This window comes from Motacilla alba, chromosome 15 (assembly GCF_015832195.1).
Source record: "Motacilla alba alba isolate MOTALB_02 chromosome 15, Motacilla_alba_V1.0_pri, whole genome shotgun sequence".
Lineage (NCBI taxonomy): Eukaryota > Metazoa > Chordata > Aves > Passeriformes > Motacillidae > Motacilla > Motacilla alba.
The window spans coordinates 12,494,827-12,513,454 of NC_052030.1; the positions used below are offsets into that span (position 1 = coordinate 12,494,827).

Consider the following 18,628-nt stretch of genomic DNA (forward strand, 5'->3'; position numbering starts at 1 on the left):
GCAAAGCATCTAATTTATATATTAAGCTTGCTTAATGGGTTTATATTGCCTTGCTCTTTGATCTGAAGCAAAAGGTGGTGAATAATTTATCAAATAAAAAACCCTCCCCTAGCCCGGCCCACACGTCACAATCTGCCCTGTAATTTACATTTTTTAAGAGCTGCCGTTTCCAGGCAGAAGAACTGCTTCCTAAAAGACTCCTTCTAATATTACAAATGTATTTTCGTGAGCTACACTCAGGGGAAAGAAATAATAATGAAGGAATGCAATTCTACAGACAAATGTTCCAGCTCTCTGCCTTCCTCACTAAAGACAGTCATTTCAGCTAAATGCCAAAAGGCATTTAACTGTAGCATTTGTCAGTGGAATAGGGCTGGCTTTAGGTTTCCCTCCTGATTTACAATGGAGTGTTTATTGGGTTTAGTGTACTGTAGCATGTTTTGTTAACCTCTAGAAAAACGCAGGCAGCTGGTGCATTAATCACAGGGATGATACCTGTCAGGGGAGCCGGGCTGCTGGGGCTGCCAGGCTCTGGGGAAGGATTCTGGCTGCTCCCACAGGGCAGCAATCAGCACTGGGCTGACCTGAGTGCAGCCCCCGAGCTGCTTTCTTGGGAGATGCATCATCCATTTCTCCACGTCTTCATTTTTCTACCAAAAGAGGGTGAAAGTGCTGCGCGGTGGAGCTGGGGGAGCTGCCACAGAGTCACCTGCCCAAGGAGCCTTTAGGTCACTGTTTAGGTGGTGTTTAAAGCACAGTTATTGAGAGATTGGAGCCTGGAGTTCCTCAGCTGATTTGTGCCTACCCCTGGGAGTCTCTGCCCAGCAATGCCAGCTCCTGGTCCCTCCCCAGGTGCCAGCAGGGTTTGCAGTCACAGCTCTCTCGGGGCTCCTGACACATCTCCCATTCACTTTTCCTCTACATTTGTCCAAGCCCAGCAGTTGTCAAACATTTACTAGGGCTGTGTGCAGCCTTGATTCATATTTAAATAAAGCCATTATCCCAGCCTTGAGTTCCAGTAGTTTTCTGCTCTTCCTCTTGAGTATTTCCCTCAGTAGTGCCATCTAATCAGCTTTAGGTTTTAATTAAACAGCTGTCATTTGCTTCCTAGTTCTGTTGCGACCTGATGTTGTATTAAATTTTAATTTAGCCTGGGCTGCATAAGAAGTAGATTCCTTCAGACAACAAAGAAATGCTATTAGCAGGTTACAGTTGTAATTAAGAAGAGCTCTGCTGAAGTGCTAATGCAGTCAGGTAGGAGCTGCAGATAAACACACATCATAATAATAATTATTATTATTATTCAGGGATGGAGCCTGTGATATGAATGTGTAGCTTCCACCCCTCCAGGCTGCTGAGCTGAAGGAGTTGGTCAGGTTCTGACCTCAACCAAAGAAATGGGCAAGGATTCCCAGTTTTTCAGCCGGGGCCTTGCAGAGCCCCCAGTCAGAGGATCGTGCTGGTGCTCCCTGGGTGCTGGTGCTGATGCTCCAGTGTGCCTCGAGGGAGGACCATCAGCACAACGAGCCCTCTGTACATCCCAGATGCTGGCAGAAATCACCAGCACAGGGAGCTGAGGTTCAGCAGCTCTTCTCCTGCAGGAAACTCCGCCATGGAAATGCAAACCAAGCTTTACAGAATTTAGATGAAATGTTATGACTTGTTGAAGAACCACTAAAAAGTCTGTTTATAAATCTACTGGACTGTCAATTAGTTCATATTTCTTCCTCTGAGGAAATATATTTTTGCAGTCTATAAATAGGCAGCTCTTAAGAAGGCCTTTCCACAGCCTGTTCTGTCTGTGTAACACTCACTGCAGGCATCAGGCATCGCAGATATTGATTTCTGTGGTGGAGCTGCTCAGTGCAGTGCAGGGTGTGTGGGGCTGCACCAGCTAATTAGCACGGTGGGCTCCTGGATGTGCTGGGAAGCTCAGGACAGTTCTGGTGCCTGTGCTTGTCTCATGCTCATCTTTCATGAAAGGAATGCAAATGCCTTTATAAACTTCACCTTGTCCTTCAGTGCATCAAGGTCTGAGTGCAGCTCTGGCAGCTAAAGAGCACTCCGGCTTCAGAGGGGGCTGGAGGCTTGTGCTGTGCCACACAGGATGGTCAACACCCAGCTGAGAGAACAAACAGCACAGAAAACAAACGGGAAATGGATCAGGCCTGCTGAGGAGCTGGTTCCAGCCCAGCAAGGTGCAGAGAGCCCTTTAATCCTGACTCAGTGCTGTTTAATCCCGACTCCCCAGTGCTTTGGATCAGGCTGTGATTGACACAGGCGCTGCCTGCCTGACCTGGAGCAGCTCACAGCTGTGCTAACAGAGAGGTGGGAAGTGGAATTTGTTGTGTGCTCATCGTTTGTGACCTTGGCCAAAATAGATTTTCCCCAGACGCATTGAAGAACACCATCTATTGCTGGAGAATGTTGGAGAATTGCTCTTCACAAGCTGTTTGACCCAGGACCACCAGGCCTTCATCAAATACCTGATTTTTTGAGGGCTTAGGATATATGGGGTGTTTGCAGTGGTGAAATCTAACTACCTCTTCTCTGACTTGTGGATGAATTACCTTCAGTTTCTCTTTGCTGTCTTATAAAACCTTTTTCCACGTGAGGTGCACCTAAGTGCTTTCTTCCACCTGGCAGTGCATTTTCTCCTCACCCTTGTTCAAATCTCAGTCTTTGTAAAGGATTTTCAGTTGTTTTTTTCACACTTCCACTTCTGTCACATACTCCTCTCTTTGCCAGTGTCCCTCTCTCCTGGCTGGCAGCTGGTTATAAATGAGCCCGTTCAGCAGAAACAAAAACTAGACAGTCATTTACTGTGTAGAACATCTGGTTTGTGCCTCGCAGAGAGCAGAACAAAGCCTCTCCTTATTTCCTGAGGTGTTATCCAAAAAGCCTCTCTGCTCAGGATGGCTCTTAAATCACATTCAAGTCTGAGTGTGACGCTGAGCACATCCTTTCAGAGCTGTCCTGAGCAGAAATGGACTCCGGTGTGTGCTGGATGCTGTTCTGGGCTGTGCCTGCCCATAAAGCTCTTGGATGGAGGTGGCTGGCCCTGCTGTTATTAGTGCTGCAGCTCATTTAATTCAGGGCGCTTTTTGTGGAAGGTTCCGAATATTGATTAATAATACATCTTAGTTGCAAGTATTTATTGGTCTTCTCCAGCTGTCCTTAGCCTGTGGTCAATGCCCATTACTCTCTATCAATCCAGCCAGCAGCCAGAGCAAATGATAGTGAATATATCTCCCTATGCAAGCTGCCATCAAATTTTTCACTAAAATCCATGCCTTCTTCCACCAATTCTAATAATGGAATTTAAAGTTAGATTAGTTTGAAGCAACTTTTTTATTCCCCCCCCCCCTCAAGTGGCAAGCAATTAGTTTTAGGGAAGTTGAAAAATGAAAAGGGATTGATTCAGAGCAGTATTTCCTATTGCAGGCTTTTTGAGGGGGGCAGAATGAATCCCTGTGAAATCCCAGATCATTCCTTGCCCCACTTGTGTGTCAGCTTTTGGGCTGGAGTCAGCACTGCTTCTGCAGAGGCTGCTCCCCTCCAGCCTGGAGCTGCCTATGCCAGGCAGAGGGCTCTGTAGCAACTCATTTGGAGTAATTAATCAAACTGAGAGAGAGAGGAAGGCTGTGTAATGGAGTCATTAGAGTGCCAGCACTGTGAATTCATCAGGATTACAGACAAACGTGGTTAAGCGTCTCTAGGTGGGATTTTGTTGAGGAAAGACTAAAAAAATTGTATAGGGATGCACAGTTTTTCTCCTAATGTGTTTATGGAAATAAATGGTCGACTCACAGTGGAGTTAGCTGGAACAGGAAGGAAGAAATGCTGTTGTGGTGGTGGATAATCACCTCCCAAACCACGGGCACCGTCTGGGGCAAAGGGCTGGGAGGAGCTGCTGATGCCCTGGAGATCCTGCTGAGCAGAGCAGTGCTTACAGATGCCATTGCCCTCAGCCAGACCTGTCCATGGGCTCAAAAGGAGTAAACCCACGTTTGTCAGAAGCAGGGTTGGTGCTCCTGGTGCAGCTTTTGGCTTAGAAAGCTGCTAAAACATTGCAGGGAGCCGGAAGGGTGCGTGCAAGGGAGGGTCCCATCCCTGAGCCTGTCCCTGCCATGACCCCTGTGACGTTCTCGTGGTGCTGTGCTGCTCTAACACTCCTCCTGTGTTTGTGTGTGCCCCCAGGACACAGAAATCCTCAACACAGCCATCCTGACAGGCAGAATGGTGGCTGTGCCAGTCAAGGTGGTGGCTGTGCAGGAGGACGGCTCCGTGGTGGACGTCTCGGACTCCACCGAGTGCAGATCCGCCGACGAAGACGTCGTCAAGGTGAGGCACCCGCACGAGTTTGCATCTTTTCTTTCTCCTCCAGCCCCCCCACGCTGGGGTTTTCCATCAGCCGGTCGTTCCCGTGCTGGCTGCTGCCCTGGTGGTGAGGAGGGAGCTCCCAGAGGCGCTGCGGGGCCCCATGGCTGGTCAGAGCTGCCCAGGTGTTCCTGTGCCCAGGGCTGAGGGGGCTGATGCATCCCCGGGAGGGAGATCAGCTCCTCCCAGAGGGGTCTCTGCTCCTCTGGGGCTGTGCCCTGCCCATGGTTCCACAGCAACAAAGCAGAATGTTGGCACAGGGGGCAGGAAGTTTCCTCCGTGCTCTGGCTGCGTCTCCAGTCAGGAGTTCCTCATGATGAACCATCCTGAACTGCACCAACGCCTGTAGAGAGGGACAGGGATAGGAAATAACAACCAGATTGCAAAAGGCCTTAAAATGAGAGCTGTGAGCTTTTAAACAATGTTGTGCTGTGTTTTAGTGGGTTTTGTTTAAATATTGTGTTCAAGTGGCTCTGTCCCCCTGACATTGCGATGAAAATTGTGTTGATGTGACTTTGTCTGCCTGCCTGACTCCTGACACCATTGCATGGCTTTCAGCTCTCAGCTCATTAGTATTATTATTACTTTTCAACATAAAAGAGGTGCTTTTGAATATCTTGAATACATTAATTTGTTTTATTATGTGATTTGGGGGTGTTCTTGTTTCAGATGAACCTAAAAATTGACTACAGAGAATTCTGTATGGGTGGGTGTTTTTGGTATTACCTATGGGTTCCATATCTTCCCTTAGGCATCAGATAGAGAAAGAAAAAAATCCCATTTTCTTTTTCTGGAAACCAAATTTCTTTGAAGGTTCTTACCAGAGGAACATGGAGGAATATCTTTGTTTATAACTAGATTAATTGTTAAAGGAAAAAACTGCCTTGATAAATGTTGCTATTCTTTACATTTTTTTTCTGTGTAGCATACAGCTGTTATCCGATTAGTGACTATTATTTATCAGCTGATAAACGTGGTCAATTAATTGTATATTATAAACTCAAGCACTGAGTTGTATATCATCAACACATTGCTGGGACTGTCTTCTTTTTTCACTTCAGAAAACCAGATCCAAAAGCTGCTGTGTGGGGACTTGTGTTTTTATTCATTGAGTTTCTAGGACTTGCTGTACTTTGAGGATACTGGACTGAACCAGACAGGATTTCCAATGTTTTGTGGTAATGATTTGATAGAAATCTGGTCTTCATTTACCTGCTTTAGGAAATTATTTGGGTCTCAAATCACTGACAGTAGGCAGTGCTCCTCTCCCAGGCCTGGTACCCATCTCTCAAACATTTGGACATGGTGAACAAACCCAAGAGGTCTGAATGTGGTCTTTGTGGAGTTGATATTGCCTCATCCTGGTGATGGAAACGGGGAGTAATGTTATTTTTGTGAAAATTGCAGCATACTTGCATGATTTCAGTCACAAATTACTGAGACCAAATGCTGTTCAGGCATAATTTTTTAACTGCAAATATATGTATTGGTTGCAAGATTGAATCCATAACAATTAATTAGCCGAGTTAAAATTTAGTACAGCGTTTATGTGCCTATATTTTTTCAGAAAAATGCATATTCCGTTTACAAGCCCCTTTGGTAAAGTCAATATTGACTTTGCTTCTGAATTTCTGTTGCCTTTTCCGTATAGGTTGCAGTGCTAAACCCTCTAATGAGAGTTGTCAGGCATTTTGGATCTAATTGCCTTATCTTAAGCTTCTTTTCACTCTTAATTCTGCCTTTATTGTTTCTTTGATGCTGGAGACATATTCCTATTCTTTTGGGCAGAATAAGAGTGTTGCATTCTTAACCTTTTATTTCTGTTTAATAGCTAATGATTTAATAGCCAATTAATGAGACAATTCTTTGATCACTGCTCTAACATCATTATTTTCAGTTAAGGCAGTGAATTGAAGCTAGATTAAATAAAAACAGGCTTCCACCCAGGCTCTCATGTGTTTACACAAAATGGGTTTCTCTGGGCAGCGACCTGAAGCTGCTCCGAGATGGGCAAAGAGATGAACAAGGGATTTATTTGTGTGCCAGAGCTGGGAATCTGCCCTGTTCTCAGCCATTTACCAGTTTAACAGCTTCCCAAGGAGAGAATATTTCAGCCCCTTTTTCCAAAGCATACCTAATTAGTGCTAAATAGAATAAAACACGCCCAGGGTTTTTTGACCTTGTGTTTTTAGCATTTGATCCTCAAAGGAATCTGACAGCTGAACTGGCTTTAGTTCTTCCCAATCCCTGCTTCCTAAATTTGGACAGAAATTCTAATACTGACCAGCCCTTCCACTGGAACTGGCTGCCCTCTAAAATATTTGGATGGAAAGATTCCTGTAAGTCAAGGAAAGTCTTCTTCCATTATTTAAAAGGAACGTTTAATGCTGTTGGCATTTGAGGGAAAAGACTGGCTTTATGATTAAGGCACTGAAATGCTTCTCAGCATTAATTTCCATATCTCTTGCTGATTTCCTGGGTGGCTGTGGGTAAATCACTCATTCCCCTTGGAATCTCGCTTCCTTATCTGCTAACAAGGAGAGAAATTCATCCTTCTCCCCTCCTCCTGCATTATATGGTTTCTAAAGCTTCTGTTGACTCTGAATGGCCAAAATCCTCATCTTCACCTCCTTCACCTCAGTGGTCTCCTGCCAGGGACTCCTCTCTTCCAGGACCTCTGTCCCTGTGTCCTGCTTTTCCTGCAAACCCTAAATAAATAATCGGGTTGTGAAGCTGGAAAGGAAGAGATGGTGGAAGCGTGGCAGAGGTCGATTGCAGCAGGTTGATTGCAGACGGTTTATTGCAGAGGAAATGGAGCCTGAGGGGCTTTGGCAGGGCCAGCCTTCCCTCAGAAGCTGCAGGCGAGGTTCGTGCCCTCCTTTGTAAAAGTGCCTTTGAAAGCCTGAGCTGCAGCAATTCCACACCAAGGGGAATTCTGAAGACTCTGGACTCTCGTGGTAGTTGTAAACATCGCCATCAGCATCAAATGAAGAAAGTCTAATGAGGACAGCTTCTTAGCCCAAATGTTTATCTCAGTAGTGCTCGACTGAAAGCAGACAGCTGCCCAATTAATTCATCCTTCCATTAGTCATAACTCCACGTCCTTTGCAAGTTACACAGAAAGTGACTGATCGTTCCAATTAATCTCTGCAGTCACTCAATGCCTTACACCATGGACTAATTGAGCCTGGTTTTTATTTTATTTTATTTTTTTCGGTAGGAGAAAAGGCCCTCAGCAGGACAGCAGGGAGCCAGGGGCCTCCCCTGCCCATTTGTGCCCACAGATGAATCAGTGGGAGCAGGCTCCCCGTGCCCAGCACAGGCAGGCTGAGAACAATGGTGTTCAATAATACCCTGTGAACTCCATCTGTGCCAGAATGTGCCTTCCCTGTTATCTTGCTAGAGGAAAGCTCTTCAATGAATTATTTTTCACCTTTTCATAATTTCCTGTCTAATTATAATGAAAGTAAAATTCAAACCGTTCCTGCCCTCTACTTTTGGAACACAAACCTTATCTTGAACTCTCCATAATTAATGGTAAAACAATAGAAGACCTAATTTCCCTGGCAGCAGGCAGCCAGGCTTTATCTAATGTGCAGGAAAAAACAGTGTAACAAAGGCAGGAGAGGTAATAGCTGAAACAGATTAAATCTGAGGAGAGTTCTTCCCTCTTCCAGACAAAGCAGATGAGTGACCGAGGACCTTACCCAACAGCCCCGGGCACAGAGATCTCCAACCCCAGCACAAAAACTGCAACAGGGATCCATGGGCAAGAAACAAACAGGGAAATGGAGGGATACTGAGCTTCTCCAGTTTAGATGACACTGAATTTTTGAGAACAATTCCTTGCTGCAGACTCCCAGCACATTCTTAGGACAATTTGCAGAGAGAAGAGCCTGCCTGGAGTTGTTAAATACAGCTATTTATGCAGCAGCTCTGAAAACAAAGCCAGAGCTTGTAATTTGCAGCTTCTGCAGCTGCTTTGCCTTTAAAGTGTGTGATCAAGAATGTGATGGACTTGTACATAAAGCAGAGCTAATCTTGTTCCTCCATCTATCATATTTTTGAGTACCTATCACCATATTACCTCACAGCTTTATTTTGTGGTCACTCGTGCAGAAATTACCTTCCTCCAGGAGGCCAAACTCTTCCTGGAAGTAGTGAAAACCCTCTCTGCTTGTTTATGTGATGGATTTACTTTGGTGCCACTTGGCTTGTTGCACCATGAATTTTGAACCAGATCTTATTTTCTAAGTGATCTTTTTCTTCAGTGGAACGGTTCAGGACTGGCAGCCCTGCAGAGTCACTGCCCCAGAGCAGGGCCAGGCTGGGGCTGTGTGCTGAGAAAGCTTTGCAAGTGTGAGTGTTTCATTTGGTGAGCCCTTCTCCCTGTCCATCCTGTCCTTTTAATCTCCCCTGCTCGGTGCCAGGCACAGGTCAGTGCCAGCTCCGTGCCCAGCTGTCCCCAGGAGCTGGCAGGGACGGGCTCTGCAGAGCATGGCACGGCTCCTGAAATAATGACACCCCTGGTGCCTGGCAGGGCCAGGAGCTTGATGGCAGGGAGCATTCCTGAGCTGAGCAGGAGGATGGCTGGGAGCTGAGGAGTGTTTTGGACTGAGGAGCTCTGGTTTGGTGCTGTCTGTGTCTCAGCAGTGCCATGGCGATGACAGGGACGCTCCTGTCCCAGGAGGATTTATTGGCCAGAGAGAGTTGTCTTGTTCAACATCTTGCTTTTTGGATCTGTAGGCAGATATGCCTAAGGTAGGGCAATAATGAATTATCATCGAGCTGTTTGCAATTCATCAAACTTATAAATTAGAGCTCCTTACAATTTCTGGTGATTTTGGACAAAAAGCCCATTCTCTCTGCCCCCAGACAAAGTTCATCTTTGTGAGTCATTATGGGTGGGCAGGAGAGCACATCAGATCCCTCTGCAATATGTCTGCTGTTGAATTAAGGATTTTGCTCTTTGTTGAAATATCAGAGGTTCTGACATCCAGGTCACCAGATTCTGCTAATTAGTTTTCTAGCTTGACAAAGTATGATCAGAACAGAGGACCACAGCCACTTAGTGCATAATAAAGATTCAGCTTCAAACGCTCTTGCGGCAACAGGTGGAAATCTGTATTGTTTTAGGATTGTGCCGAGCCAAAACTTTGTGTTTGGGGTTCTATTTGCACACAAACCAGCTCCGTGTAGAGCAGTAAGGATGCCAGCGAGGCAGTCGCACAAAATCACATATTGAGGCATTAATATTCTGTATACAGCAAACGTTGTACACAGTTTATAGCAAAATATATGTGTGTGCCTTCCTGAAGCTATATTTGAACACACACAGCCTTCAAAGCCAGCTTGAGAAAACAGTGTTTTGTCTGGGAGAAGGATTCGCTCAGAGCAGACCACACCGACATGTGCAATTACACAGATTTCGGCAGAGATGCTTATGGTGTCTTCCAAGGCACCAGCTGCTACTTCAGAGGAAGAAAACAATTCTATGGCTTAGCATTTGGCTGCTCTGAGAGCAGAAATGCAAAGGGCGCGGATCCCAGGCCTGGGAAACAATCATTACCCGAACCATGGCATTGCTTGGGATAAACTCTGAGTATTTCATACTAAGAAATGCACGAGTAAATAAACAGCTCAGTCCACGCTCAACAAAAGCAGCAATAAGTAGCTGTTGTTGGGAGAAAACGACAAACTTCTACAGGCTTTTTCTCCAGATTCTGTAGGATGTAAACTCTACTTTGTAAACTTTATCCTAGCTGGCCATTTAAATATTCTAATTGCAGCTCTGTGACCCTCATGATTCCGAGGCTTTTACACCTCTTGAACTATCATTCTGGCTGGGCAAATTAATTCAGATTCTCGTTGTCATCAAAACCCTGGGGCCAAGCTGTGCTCTCAGCTAAAGTCATGCCAGTGTGAGACAGGCAGGGGAGTGACAGGGACATGGCAGAGGGCACGGTTTGCTGGTGTGAGAGTTAAAGCAGCCATTAGCTGTCAGCTCTGCATGGGAGCAAAGCCTTTCTCTGCTCTCTTCCCTGATGTGGGAGCTGGGGAAGTGGGGCTGGGCAGCACACGGGTGCAGAGCATCCCCTCCTGACCCAGAGCAGGGCCTGGGGCAGCACCCACCTGTGTGAAAATGCTCACCCAGCACTGAATCCCAGACTGGACTCTGTTTCTTCATGCAGAAAAGCCAATTCTTTATTCACAAAGCTCATATTTATCAGAAATATCAGAAGGCAGCGTGTTAAATCTAATTGTCTAACAATCCACTGAAACTCAGTGTACTCACTGGTAAAGGGCCCGTGTGTATATCCATCAAATCTCTCTATTTATGGTGAGTTTACATACTTTCTTCACTCATAGTTTACATATTTTCTTCATTCTCGTGGGACAGATCTTTTGTTATTACAGGTACAACCTCTTTCTCTCTACAAGAATAGATTGTTGTGCAAGCTGGATGTCATTCCTCTGATTTTTTCACATGGGAACTTACAAGCTGCCTGCTAGCTTAGCTAGAGCAGCAGGCCCTGAACCCTATTTTATGAGGCCTTTCTTTTAGGGTATCTCCACCTGTCTGCAGCACTGAGGCAGCTCAGCAGTGATTTGCCCCGGCAGCAGCCAAAGCTCTGCATTCCCCCTGCTCTGTGGGTCACAGCTGGGTTTTGAAGGCAGCTCGGGTGTTTGTTTCTGTGGTTTAGCTCACCCACACCTGTTTTAGTAACGTGTTCTGAGATGCTCTCCCTTGAGATACGGAATGGGAGATGAGGAAGCTGACGTGGCACCATCAGTTTGAAGTACAGTTAATTTATTTGACAGAAGAAGCAGCTACTGTTGACAGCAACCAGCTCCTTTTCTCCTCTGTGGGCAAAGGCAGGCTTTCTCTTGCTAGGTTTTTAGTTATTTATGGTTTTGCATTCTCATTATATGGAGCTGGAATTCAGAGTGAAAGCTAGTTTGGTGTTCACAGGATCAGGAACAGGAGGAGAATTAACACCGAGGCTGGATTGGGATTCTGAGGGGAATGGGGAAAACCCAGCCTTACAGAATTGTGCTTAATGCTGGGTTATTGAGTCAGACAATTCATTAAATGAGGACGAAAGAACAAAGTGAAGTTATAAATGGATTTCTTTTTCCATTTGCCTGAAGTATGGCAGAGTTGCACTGGGGTGTGGTTTTTCTCTTCTTCCAATTAATTGCACTCTCTGGGGAGAGGGTGCCTCAGCTTCCGTCTGAGCAGTGGCTTCAATGGTTAACTAAATGTCAGGATTTTGCATTTTGTTTTGTGCTGTCAATTATTAAGGTCTGATTTATACTCATGGCGCTGTACCAAGACATTTACTCCCACATCCAAGACTTGTTGAATTGCTAGAGTTGTTTTTGTGAGTCCTGTTGGAGAGTGGTCCAGGTAAATATTTTAAAATATCAGTGGTGTTAAGTGGCAATTAAACTTGAAAGTTTGCATCTGTTCAAGAAGAAGTTGAGGGGCAGATTTGGAGCTCTGTGACGCTTGGCTGGGGAATTAAGCAGCTTTCCACCGAATTCACTGTGAAAATGAATCACTTTTTGTTAATATTAAGTTGCTGAGTTTTACTCCTTTGATGAATTTCTCCTGAGGAAAAGCACTGGAAGTGCTCCACGGTTCCAGAACAAATGGGCATCGTGCTCAGTGGGGGCAGTCAGCTCCCAGCCCTGGCTCTGGCAGGGCATCTCTGCAGCCCAGGCTGCAGCAGCCTCAGTGCCCTTGGTGTTCCAGACAGCTGATCTGCACTTTGGTTTTACATCTGCTGCAGCTCCGTTCGCAACGGAATGGCAAAAACTTGATTTCATTTAAAGATATGGAAGTTTAGAGTCAACCCCAAACATGGTACAAAGGCAGAGCCTGGCAGCAAAGGGGGAGGCAAACATCCAAAGCCATAGGTGTGGGTATGGAGCCTGCTGGGCTGCAGGATGGAATCTCCCTGCAGTGTCAGCCTGGCCCAAAATCCCCTGTGAGCCAGAGGGGACGATGAGCAGAGAGAGACCTGGTGGAGGTGTCAGGGACAGGCTGTGAAAGGAACATTTCCCTTCTTGGCACGGGTCTGGGCATTTATTTGATGGATTATTCAGAGCGCCTGCAGTGTGCTCAGCCCTGTGTGCCAGTGCTGTGCATGAGTGCCCACCCTGCAGCCCTGCAGCTGCACGGGAGCCCCACAGGGCTGGCTGCAATGCAGCCACCAGGCAGCTCATCCTGCACTGAGCCCCTTGTGCAAACCCCAGGGCAGCTCAGCAGCAGCAGGGAACGGGGAGGGATGGGACTGCAGGACTGCCAGCAAGGGACTCCTTCGTGTGACAGGCATTGTCACCAAAGAGAAGTTCCTAGCAGGAAATGCTAGCTCCTATTTATATTGTTTATTTATTTCCTCTTTTCCAATTGCTGCTCCTGAGATTACTGTTAGGATTTAATTTGCAATCCCCCTCGGGTGGCTCTCAGGTTTCCTTCTGGAAACATAAGAGGAAATCCTTAAGACACACAGTTCTTCCTTAGATCTCTTACAATCAGCATTATGCACTGCAGAGCCAAATTAATGTATGCCCTTCCTTATTGTTTCCCTCCTTAATTCATTTCTTCCCATAAAGGCTCAGCAAGCACCAATTTTCCAAGTGAGTTTTTAATCGCCTGAGCTCAGCATGATTACTGTCTCACAATCTAGCTGCCATTTGATGCAATCAGTAGTTCAGAATACAATCATTTTTTTTTTTTTCCCCAAAACTGATTATTACGTGGCCAGCTGATAACACTTGGCTTCAAAGAAACATGAAATACTGTGTGATAGAATACAACCTGTGATTGTGAGGACTTCCCCAGCCAAGTGCACGGAGGTGATGTGAAACACTTTTGTAAGATGGGGCACAAAGAAATTTATTATTCCAGTGCAAAGAGCACAGGCTGGGGAGGCAGAGAGGGGAGGAAGGGGAAGATGGGAATGCAGTGTGCTGGAGTATTTCTTACTGCTGGGATGTTTGCTTTGAAAGGGCCTTTCAAGAGTTCATGTTGCCAGGGGAGATTTTCTCTCCACATCTTTTATTGCCGCCCCACAAATAAAAGATTTCAAAACACCCATACTGGAGATCTGCAGAGTTAAATGGTTCCTGCCTCACAGGAGCTGGAGACTTTCAGATTTCCCCAACCTGCAGTGAGTTTAGCGTGAGAGATTATGAGAGTGAAATGAGAAAATCTTTCCTTGGAGTAAATGCTCCATTGCTGTGTTTTTAGGCACAGTTTGTGCACTACAAATGCCAAGCAAATGTTTTCAAACTTGCTGAGTGAAGATCAGGATCTGAGGACAAAGAGCAGAGGCAAAGCGACGCTGAAGGAATAAAAGGGTAGAAGGGGAACAGCAGCTGCAAACCCTGGACCCCTAGGGCAGGGTTGTGTGTCCTCCTTACAGCCCATTCTGCATCCCCCCAGAGCCACCCTGCTCCTGCAGAGCGCCAGGGCTGGCTTTTGGTGACACAGGGAGAACCACAGGGGTGCAGCTGGGTCCTGATTGCGTTTCCATGGGGAGGATCCATCAGCAGGGCTGCTGCGGAGAGCTCAGGCCCTGGGAGGCTTCTCCTTGGTGCTGCCACTGAACAAAGAGAGAGCCCACAGGGTGTGGATGTTGCCCACAGGGGGTGGAAGTTGCCCACAGAGGGTGGAAGTTGCCCACAGGGTGTGGATGTCACCCACAGGGTGTGGATGTTGCCCACAGGGGTGGATGTTGCCCACAGGGTGTGGATGTTTCCCACAGGGGTGGATGTTGCCCACAGGGTGTGGATGTCACCCACAGGGTGTGGATGTTGCCCACAGGGTGTGGATGTTGCCCACAGGGTGTGGAAGTTGCCCACAGGGTGTGGATGTTGCCCACAGAGGGTGGAAGTTGCCCACAGGGGGTGGATGTTGCCCACAGGGGTGGAAGTTGCCCAGAGGGGTGGATGTTGCCCACAGGGAGTGGATGTTGCCCACAGGGGTGGATGTCGCCCACAGGGGTGGAAGTTGCCCACAGGGGTGGAAGTTGCCCACAGAGGGTGGATGTCGCCCACAGGGGTGGATTCCACAGCACTGGGATTGTTGAAGTCCCAGCTTGTTTGCAGTTTGCAGTGCTGTTGGAGGGTTTGAAATCTCTCAGACAGCCATTTGCTGAGACCTTCTGTTCCTCACAAACGTGACAGTGCGCCTTGTTTCACCGCCTTATGTTATTATTGATATTTTCATCTCGTGTAACCAGTTCTGCTGAGGAAAAATCTATTATTGCCAACTTTGATCCCCTTAATTCTTGTAAGAAGATGCCTCCAAGCTTTGGCCCATTTGAGGAATGCACAGATGGTTTTGTACAGGAGTGTGGCTCCTCAGAGAAGGCCGCTGACCTTGTGTGAGTCAGGGATCTGTTCTGAAGGCTGAAGATCCTGAAGGGGGCTGCTGCTGCCTGTCTTTCAAATAATTCTTTTTCTGTCTGTCACTGGGAGTTAAGGAAGAGCTGCAGCAAGCTCAGGGAAAAGCCTGTGGTACCTGAAAATGAAGGTGATTCTAAATAAAGAAGGCTGGGGTGAGACTGACAGGCAAGAAGAGAAGTAAGGAAAAGAAACAGAAGGTATCCTGAAAAGCAGGAATTTTACTGGAGCAGCTCATCCCTTCCTGGAATGCTGGTGCAGCCTTTCCTAAGGCCTGGGCTGTAGCTGCAGGGTCTGTGCATGTGCTGCTCTCCAAGGAGCAGGAGATGCCCATGAGCACAATCTGTCACAACTGGGGTGGCTTTTCACCTCACAAGAAATGCATCCTTCGCACCAAATCCTTTCCAAGGCTCTTGGAAGCTCCTTTCAGGTGCTGCCAGGTGTGTGAGGTGCACCCTCCAAGTGCCAGTGTGTTTTCCAGCAGCACGGGAGCACAGAAGTGAGCTTGGGCTGTTGAATAAAATATTTCCTGCGTGATCCCCTGAAGTGCAGTGTGTAGCTGCAGGGGCAGCGTGCATGGGCCCTGGAAGGCAGAGCCCATCTGCAGGAGAATGGCCCCAGCTGCTGAATCAAGAGGTGCAGGTGCCCTGCACTGAGCAGGGGCTCACTGAGGAGACCTTCAGCAGCTGCAGGGGCTGCAGAGAAGGCAGCGAAAGGGTGGAAACCAAACTTCTCACTGCCACAAAGAAGGGTCCTCTCTCAAGTGAAATCAACAGGGCTGCATCTCTGCCCTGCATGAAACATGAGACTCTAACAGAGTTAAAAGAGCTGCTGGCTTTGGTACCACAAACTGATTCAGAGCCCCCTGCTGCAGGGGTGTCGTGCCATAAAGATGAGACTACTGGCAGCAGAGAGAATTTCCTTAAAACTCAGGAGCCCTCCTTGAAATCCTGGCAAGAATATGAAATAATCTCAGAATAAGCCAAATGGACGGACAAATGTGTATGGGTTTTGGCAGCAAGCGTGGTTAAAATCCCAAACAGAACTTCACCAAACCCTCCTTTGCCACAGAAGTGGGAGATCAAAGCTAGAAACTATTTGAAGATTTCAGGATGAAATAGGAAGTGAAGCTGCAGAGGAGGAGATGACAGCTGTCCTACCACAGCCTCCAAAGTGCACCTGCAGCACAAACATTGGGAAAAAATCCATGTGATGTCAGCTGAGAAGCCACTATTAAGAAAAACTTAAAAGAAGCAGGGAGCATGAGCCTCTTACAGAAAATAAAGGCAAAATCTATTCAGCCTTCAGTGCTGATTGCACAGGGAATAAAAGCACAGTGCAGCACCTGCAGCAGGGATGCCTGGGATGCAAATGCTGCACGGGACTTGTGCTCTGCCAGGGCAGAAACGTGGCAGCCACAGCACTGGTTTGCAGTTTGGTTAGTGGGGATGGGGAGGAAGCGTCTCCAGAGAACAGCAGCACAAAGAAAAATTGTGCATTAATTAAGAAATGAAATCTGTTCTTCACATCAACTTGTTCTTTTGTAGCTCTAGCAAGTAGGAGATGAAAGTAAGGGAGGGAGCTGGGGTTTCATGGGAAAGGAATTTCTGAGTGTGTGCGTGGAATGTTCACACCTGGATTGCAGCTCTGTGGTTGCTCTCTGATCTTGTCCCTCTGAGCAAACCCCCTTGGGCCTGGCACTGTGACTAAAATTCAAAGAAAATCTCTGCTTCCTCAACCAGGCTGGGTGGCAACCACAGCAAAGGATGGGCCTGAGCCTGCAGCACGTTGAATACTGCAGTCCATTTTTACCCAGCTCATTCAGGGGCACTCCCTGGTGCTCTCTGCCTGCTTGGTTACCTGATCACTTGGTTTTCCTTTTGCTTCCCCTGCCTCTTCTTCCAGGCATTTTTGCACAGCCTTTTCCCATCCATTTTTCTAGGGATTTTTAACAAAGCACCATTTTTAATGGAATCATTTCCTTTCCAAGCACATTCCTGAAGCAGTTTCTGTTTGTGTGGCACCTGTAAATTTTCTGGTTAGGAAAGAGAACTCATAATTTCTAGTAAAAGAGTCAGATGTATAGGTTTTCTGTGATTCTGGGGATATATTTTTATGTCACACATAGCTTTTACAGAAACTTCTCTTGTGATGAAGTGAAGATAGAAACCTTTTCCCACTCTTGCTGTGTTTTTCTCTTCTTTCACTGTGGCATGTTTTTCTGTATCTACACAGCCCTGAGGGAAGATGTTGAAAAAACAAACAAAAAGAGAAAAATCCTAAGGTACGACAGAAGACTTATGGCAGCACTCTGCAGTTTGTCACTTACCTTTCATGCATGAGCTGGAACTGTTGTTTTTGCCCAGATTCAAGGGGGGAACTGAAGAACTTTACAGATCTGTCTTTGCATTTAGACAGGGTTCATCCAAGCCCATGGCAGAAAGACTGACAGATAGGAAGGCCAGCTCATTTGTAAATGGATTTTAACAGGGTGTTATTGGATGAGAGAGAAGCCCAGTCCACGTGTGTCATACAGGCTTTGGATCAAAAATGCTCCAGTGAAGAGCACAGTGGAGGACTCAGGTAGCTCTGCACTGGTTTTTCTGATAATTCAATCTCTGCCTGTAAGGGAAAGTCGATTGTGAAGTATTGATTTCAATAAGTCATGGTTTCTGAGGAGCTCTGTGAAAAAAGGCAAATTTTGTGTCATCCAAATGTGGCATTTTGACATTTGTTCTCACTGTGATTAGGTTTTTTAGAAGTTCTCCTCAAAAGAGGAGAATTCTGTGGTTTGTTTTGTTCTCTGCAGATCCTCATAGCCACGAGGTCTAAAGAATCTTTTTGCTGTGATTTTGGGAGTTTTGGACCTGCCACCCCTGTGCTGCCAGGGCCACACGTGTCCCCAGGGCTCCTCTCCTGCCTGAGGGGTTTGACAGGCTGTGTTCCCTTCCCAGAAGGATTGTGCCAGTTAATTCTTCTGTAAAATACCCTGGGATGGCTCAGAGAGAGCCTCCAGAGAAACATGAGCACCCCTCACTGCCTGGCAGGTGTGTGGGGCTGGATGGATGGGTTTGGACAGCAGCGTGCAGGGAAAGGTGTCACCCTTGGCAAGGCCATTTCCCAGCACCATGCAGGACACCTCAAGGTCACACAGCAGCTCCAGCCTGTCGCTGCAGGAGGAAATAGAGGTGGGAGGTGTTAGGAGATGTCAGAGCCCCCTCACTCCCGCAGGCCTTTGGGGTGGGGATCCAGCAGTGCCAGAACATTCAGTGCAGCTGATTCCAGCAGCCAGACATCCCCATTACAGTTGCACCAGGCATTTGTAATTACATCTGTATAATTACATTTATAATTATAAATATAGGTAATTATAAATAATTGTTTGTAATCATTAAGATATTCTGCTCCGCAGAGGTTGGGATGTGCTCCTTTCACCCCCGCTGGAGTTTGTGCACAATGAACGTGGAAGAACAGGGAGGGCAGAGCAGAGGTCACCCTGAGCTCTCCCCCTAGACAGGGCAGTTCCTGCAGGATTTGTTCTGTTCCATTCTCTGCTCCTCCTGCCCCAGAGGGACAGTTCACTCCTCTCCTGCTGCAGGTGCAGAACACAAAGGCAGCTGCTGGTGTGAGCAGCAGATTTCCCATATTTTCAACACACAGGGACTTTTCCTCTCCAGTCTCTGATCCAAAGGAGCTCCCTGTGATTCCCTGAGGAATATTCCCTGCGAGTGCTGTCCCTGGAGCACAGCTCGGGGCAGGCACTGAGGACGTGGCCTGGCACAGTCCAGAGGGAGATTCCAGAGCCCTCTCCTGATGCTGATCCTCTGTGCCA

At 47.0% G+C, this 18,628-nt stretch overlaps 1 protein-coding gene across 3 annotated transcripts in view; it reads left to right on the top strand.

Moving 5' to 3' along the window:
• Positions 1-18,628, top strand: part of TMEM132B (transmembrane protein 132B) — a 221,908-nt gene that overhangs the window by 172,931 nt on the left and 30,349 nt on the right. For all 3 annotated transcript variants that reach the window (XM_038152280.1, XM_038152279.1, XM_038152281.1), the window contains one exon: positions 4,201-4,344. In XM_038152280.1, coding sequence (XP_038008208.1) covers positions 4,201-4,344 — 144 coding nt within the window. The remainder of the gene's footprint in view (positions 1-4,200; positions 4,345-18,628) is intronic.